We start from the raw sequence: 7,500 nt of genomic DNA, 5'->3' as shown, positions 1-7,500 counted from the left end.
GCTGACCTTAACCAATTACAATTAACCAATGAGCTGACCTTAACCAATGAGCTGATCTTAACCAATAAGCTGATCTTAACCAATTACAATTAACCAATGAACTGATCTTAACCAATGAACTGACCTTAACCAATGAACTGACCTTAACCAATGAGCTGATCTTAACCAATGAGCTGATCTTAACCAATTACAATTAACCAATGAACTGACCTTAAACAATAAGCTGACCTTAAACCAATGAGCTGATCTTAACCAATGAGCTGATCTTAATCAATGAGCTGACCTTAACCAATGAGCTGATCTTAACCAATGAGCTGATCTTAACCAATGAGCTGACCTTAAACCAATGAGCTGACCTTAAACCAATGAGCTGATCTTAACCAATGAGCTGATCTTAATCAATGAGCTGACCTTAACCAATGAGCTGATCTTAACCAATGAGCTGATCTTAACCAATGAGCTGACCTTAAACCAATGAGCTGATCTTAACCAATGAGCTGATCTTAACCAATGAGCTGACCTTAAACCAATGAGCTGACCTTAAACCAATGAGCTGATCTTAACCAATGAGCTGATCTTAATCAATGAGCTGACCTTAACCAATGAGCTGATCTTAACCAATGAGCTGATCTTAACCAATGAGCTGACCTTAAACCAATGAGCTGATCTTAACCAATGAGCTGATCTTAACCAATGAGCTGATCTTAACCAATGAGCTGACCTTAAACCAATGAGCTGACCTTAAACCAATGAGCTGATCTTAACCAATGAGCTGATCTTAATCAATGAGCTGACCTTAACCAATGAGCTGATCTTAACCAATGAGCTGATCTTAACCAATGAGCTGACCTTAAACCAATGAGCTGATCTTAACCAATGAGCTGATCTTAACCAATGAGCTGACCTTAAACCAATGAGCTGACCTTAAACCAATGAGCTGATCTTAACCAATGAGCTGACCTTAAACCAATGAGCTGACCTTAAACCAATGAGCTGATCTTAACCAATGAGCTGATCTTAATCAATGAGCTGACCTTAACCAATGAGCTGATCTTAACCAATGAGCTGATCTTAACCAATGAGCTGACCTTAAACCAATGAGCTGATCTTAACCAATGAGCTGATCTTAACCAATGAGCTGATCTTAATCAATGAGCTGACCTTAAACCAATGTGCTGACCTTAACCAATGAGCTGACCTTAACCAATGAGCTGATCTTAATCAATGAGCTGATCTTAACCAATGAGCTGATCTTAACCAATGAGCTGACCTTAAACCAATGAGCTGACCTTAACCAATGAGCTGATCTTAACCAATGAGCTGATCTTAACCAATGAGCTGACCTTAAACCAATGAGCTGATCTTAATCAATGAGCTGACCTTAACCAATGAGCTGATCTTAAACCAATGAGCTGATCTTAATCAATGAGCTGATCTTAACCAATGAGCTGATCTTAACCAATGAGCTGACCTTAAACCAATGAGCTGATCTTAATCAATGAGCTGACCTTAACCAATGAGCTGACCTTAACCAATGAGCTGACCTTAAACCAATGAGCTGATCTTAACCAATGAGCTGACCTTAAACCAATGAGCTGACCTTAATCAATGAGCTGATCTTAACCAATGAGCTGATCTTAACCAATGAGCTGACCTTAAACCAATGAGCTGATCTTAATCAATGAGCTGACCTTAACCAATGAGCTGATCTTAAACCAATGAGCTGATCTTAATCAATGAGCTGATCTTAACCAATGAGCTGATCTTAACCAATGAGCTGACCTTAAACCAATGAGCTGATCTTAATCAATGAGCTGACCTTAACCAATGAGCTGATCTTAACCAATGAGCTGACCTTAAACCAATGAGCTGACCTTAACCAATGAGCTGATCTTAACCAATGAGCTGATCTTAACCAATGAGCTGACCTTAAACCAATGAGCTGATCTTAACCAATGAGCTGACCTTAACCAATGAGCTGATCTTAACCAATGAGCTGATCTTAAACCAATGAGCTGATCTTAATCAATGAGCTGATCTTAACCAATGAGCTGATCTTAACCAATGAGCTGACCTTAAACCAATGAGCTGATCTTAATCAATGAGCTGATCTTAACCAATGAGCTGACCTTAACCAATGAGCTGACCTTAACCAATGAGCTGACCTTAACCAATGAGCTGACCTTAAACCAATGAGCTGACCTTAAACCAATGAGCTGACCTTAACCAATGAGCTGACCTTAAACCAATGAGCTGATCTTAATCAATGAGCTGATCTTAACCAATGAGCTGACCTTAACCAATGAGCTGATCTTAATCAATGAGCTGATCTTAACCAATGAGCTGACCTTAACCAATGAGCTGACCTTAAACCAATGAGCTGACCTTAAACCAATGAGCTGACCTTAAACCAATGAGCTGACCTTAACCAATGAGCTGACCTTAAACCAATGAGCTGATCTTAATCAATGAGCTGACCTTAACCAATGAGCTGACCTTAAACCAATGAGCTGACCTTAAACCAATGAGCTGACCTTAAACCAATGAGCTGATCTTAGTCAATGAGCTGACCTTAAACCAATGAGCTGACCTTAAACCAATGAGCTGATCTTAATCAATGAGCTGATCTTAACCAATTAGCTGATCTTAACCAATGAGCTGATCTTAACCAATGAGCTGATCTTAACCAATGAGCTGACCTTAACCAATTACAATTAACCAATGAACTGACATTAACCAATGTCATCATCTGACCTTAACCAATTATAATTAACCAATGACTTTTAGGGAAGGTCATTAGTCAGTAAGGGTCTGAAGTTATGATAAAAATAATAACCCTAACCCACATAACTACATCTGCATTCACAATTATGAAAATTATTCATTTTTATCACTTGTATCACTACATGGTATTTAAACTAAATGTTTAAACTGACGTGCGTGTGCATGTGTGTGTGTGTGTGTGTGTGTCCAGGCTCCAGTGGCGGCAGTGGTGGGCTGGTTCTGGGACGTGTTCCAGCCGCTCTTGTTTGGTCTGATTGGAGCAGAAATCAGCATCTCGTCTCTCAGCGCTTACACTGTCGGTCAGAGTCACAGAATCTCACACACGTTTCTTCTGTCATTTCAAGGACTTTGCAACTAACCCTAAGCCTGCTGTTTTATACAGAGATAATAACATCCCATAAATCTCACAGAAACCTTTTCTATTTTACATTGTAACTCAAATATTATTTTGTATATTCTCTTAGTCTCTTGAACTAAAGGACAATACTGACATGTTTCAGGTTCTGAATGTTGTAACGAGTAGAAATAAGGTGTGGTCCCTTTAAGAGCTGCACGCCCCCTGTTGGACTGTCTCCAGCACCCCATATATGCGGGTTATTATTTCTGTTTGCTAACGAATCAATAGTAAAGAAAGGAAAAAGCATGCGGGATACTTCTTGTTTCAAATATTCTGCGCCTGGTTTCACATTGAGAAACTGTCCGAGTCTTTTCCAGCCACTGACAAACACGTTTCAAACATTCTCATGAGGTTCAACCTTGGACTTTTCCCACAATTCTGCTTGCCAACAGTGTTGCTTGCATCCGACTGGTGTTGTCTGGTTAAACTCTGGCCTCCAGGGTAAAAGTTTCTACCATCGGTTTGTCATTATCCCTGATCTTTCCTCTCCACTCATCTTGGAATTTGGGATGGAATTTATGCTAGGAGCGTCGGTTAGCGTTCACATCCCATCAAGGACGGCGACCCTGGTTGAATCTACACCCCGAGAGGTTCTGAGCGAGTGGTTGGAGGCATCTGAGCTTGATGTTCTTGGACGTCTGCCAGTCTGCCTTGGATGAGAAAGTTGAGACGGCTTGTCTGAAAAGGGAACAAAAAGGGAAATTGTTGGACCTCCTTAAAGACTTTTGGAGCTTGTTTGACGGACACCTGGGGCACACCTCATTGGGGGAGCACGTATTCAACACGGGTGATGCGAAACCAGTTCACCTCCCACCATACCGGACCTCACCAGCTGACAAACACATCACCGAAGATCAGATTCAGGTGCTGGAAGGGAACATCATCGAACCTTCTTCCAGTCCGTGGGCTGCACCTGTAGTAGAAGCCATGTGGAGACCACAGGTTTAGCGTAGACTACAGAGCTCTTAATCACCTGACAATTAAGGATTTGTTCCCACTGCTCAGAGTTGACGAATCATTGGATTTCCTAACTCATGGAACATTTCCTACTACTCTTGATTTGGCTCGGGGGTTCTGGTGTCGGTAGAGGAACAGTCAAGGCCAGAGACAGCGTTCGCATCACACTGTGGCTTTTCAGTTGAAGTCTTCCGCCTGGGCCTAGTAATGCCCCAGCCACGTTTCAGAGAGTGATGAACTACGCTCTTGCTGGATTGGTCTACAAGTGCTGTGCAGTGTTCTTGGATGATATCTTCGTCGCATCCCGACCTTTGAACAACACTTGGAAGAGCTCCGGGAAGTGCTGTGTAGACTCGAGTCAGCTGGTCTTACTCTCCAGCTGAGGTGGACAAGATGTTCGTATCTAGTGATGATGCTGTGTTAAGGGTTATACTGTATGTGTCTATTGGGTGATACGATCATAATGGTCTTAAATGATCCTATATTAAGGTATTCCTCCGGGTTCTGGAAGCACTGGAACTCAAGTTTGTATGTTCTTAAATAATGTTTGTTGTATGTGAATCTATGGTTGTATGTTATTGTTTCCTTTGCTCTGTGATATGGACCTCAGGAATGTCTGGTCTCTTTAAGAACTCTATCCCGGTTTTCCTCCGGACACTACGTGTAACTCTAAGGATTCAGGATAGCTTTACTGACATGGAAGAGCGCTTTACATGATAAGTGTCAGACTTCTGTTCTCTTCGTGTGTGTGTGTGTGTGTGTGTGTAGGCTTGGGTGTGGCCACTCTGTGTGTGGGTCTGCTGGTCCGTGTGCTGGTGACGTTCTGTGTGGTTCTGTTTGCTGGCTTCAACATGAAGGAGAAGATCTTCATATCTCTGGCCTGGATGCCCAAAGCTACAGTACAGGTGAGCCTTGAGGAAAACTTCATCTTTTCTTTGCTTTATTTACAGAGAACTTATCGACATGTTTTTGAATCCGTCATCCAAACAGGAAATGACATCATTGCTTCCATCTGTTGCACTATCCTGCATGTGGGTTGTGTGTGTGTGTGTGTGTGTGTTCAGGCAGCTCTCGGCTCCACGGCGCTGGATGTGGCCCGCAGTGCCGGAGACGAGCAGCTTCAGAAATATGGCATGGATGTTCTGACGTTGGCGGTTCTGGCGATTCTCATCACGGCGCCGGTCGGAGCGCTGGCCATCGGCCTCACCGGACCCAAACTACTGCAGCAGAACACACACACACAGGGTGAGCAACACACACACTGCAGAACACACACACACGGGGTGAGCAACACACACACTGCAGAACACACACACACACACTGCAGAACACACACACACAGGGTGAGCAACACACACACTGCAGAACACACACACACACGGGGTGAGCAACACACACACTGCAGAACACACACACACTGCAGAACACACACACTGCAGAACACACACACTCCAGAACACACACACACGGGGTGAGCAACACACACACTGCAGAACACACACACACACACACTGCAGAACACACACACACACACGGGGTGAGCAACACACACACTGCAGAACACACACACACTGGGTGAGCAACACACACACTGCAGAACACACACACACTGCAGAACACACACACTGCAGAACACACACACTGCAGAACACACACACACTGCAGAACACACACACTGGGTGAGCAACAGACACACTGCAGAACACACTGGGTGAGCAACACACACACTGCACAACACACACACTGCAGAACACACACACACACACACACACACTGCAGAACACACACACACTGGGTGAGCAACACACACACTGCAGAACACACACACACTGCAGAACACACACACACACACACACACACACACACACACACTGCAGAACACACACACACACTGCAGAACACACACACACTGCAGAACAGACACACACTGCAGAACACACACACACACACACACACACACACACACTGCAGAACACACACACACTGCAGAACACACACACACACACACACACTGCAGAACACACACACACACACACACACACACACACTGGGTGAGCAACACACACTGCAGAACACACACACACACACACACACACTGGGTGAGCAACACACACACTGCAGAACACACACACACACACACTGGGTGAGCAACACACACACTGCAGAACACACACACACTGCAGAACACACACACACACACACACACACACACACAAACACACTGCAGAACACACACACACTGCAGAACACACACACACACACACACACACACACACACACACACACACTGCAGAACACACACACACACACACACACACACACACACACTGCAGAACACACACACACACACACACACACACACACTGCAGAACACACACACACACACACACTGCAGAACACACACACACTGCAGAACACACACACACACACACACACACACACACACACACACACTGCAGAACACAAACACACTGCAGAACACACACACACTGGGTGAGCAACACACACACACTGCAGAACACACACACACTGCAGAACACACACACACACACACACATTGCAGAACACACACACACTGCAGAACACACACACACTGCAGAACAGACACACACTGCAGAACACACACACACACACACACACACACACACACTGCAGAACACACACACACACACACACACACACACACACACACTGCAGAACACACACACACACACACACACACACACACACACTGCAGAACACACACACACACACACACACACACACACACACACACACACACTGCAGAACACACACACACACACACACACACACACACACTGCAGAACACACACACACACACACACACACACACACACACACACACACACACACACACTGCAGAACACACACACACTGCAGAACACACTGCAGAACACACACACACACACACTGCAGAACACACACACACACACACACACTGCAGAACACACACACACACACACTGCAGAACACACACACACTGCAGAACACACACACACTGCAGAACACACACACACACACACACACACACACACACACACACACTGCAGAACACACACACACACACACACACACACACACACTGCAGAACACACACACACACACACACACACACACACACACACACACTGCAGAACACACACACACTGCAGAACACACTGCAGAACACACACACACACACACTGCAGAACACACACACACTGCAGAACACACACACACACACACACACACACACACACTGCAGAACACACACACACACACACACACACACACACACTGGGTGAGCAACACACACTGCAGAACACACACACACACACACACACACACACACACACACTGGG

General features: G+C 44.9%; 1 protein-coding gene across 2 annotated transcripts in view; it reads left to right on the top strand.

The window, feature by feature from the left end:
- Window positions 1-7,500, top strand: part of LOC311073841 (sodium/hydrogen exchanger 9B2) — a 20,522-nt gene that overhangs the window by 7,398 nt on the left and 5,624 nt on the right. For both annotated transcript variants that reach the window (XM_084099864.1, XM_084099863.1), the window contains 3 exons: window positions 2,975-3,083; window positions 4,907-5,043; window positions 5,203-5,383. In XM_084099864.1, coding sequence (XP_083955990.1) covers window positions 2,975-3,083; window positions 4,907-5,043; window positions 5,203-5,383 — 427 coding nt within the window. The remainder of the gene's footprint in view (window positions 1-2,974; window positions 3,084-4,906; window positions 5,044-5,202; window positions 5,384-7,500) is intronic.

Source organism: Abramis brama (genome assembly GCF_963993115.1).
Source record: "Abramis brama genome assembly, chromosome: 22".
Taxonomy (NCBI): Eukaryota; Metazoa; Chordata; class Actinopteri; order Cypriniformes; family Leuciscidae; genus Abramis; species Abramis brama.
This window is presented reverse-complemented; position numbering and strand designations above follow the sequence as displayed.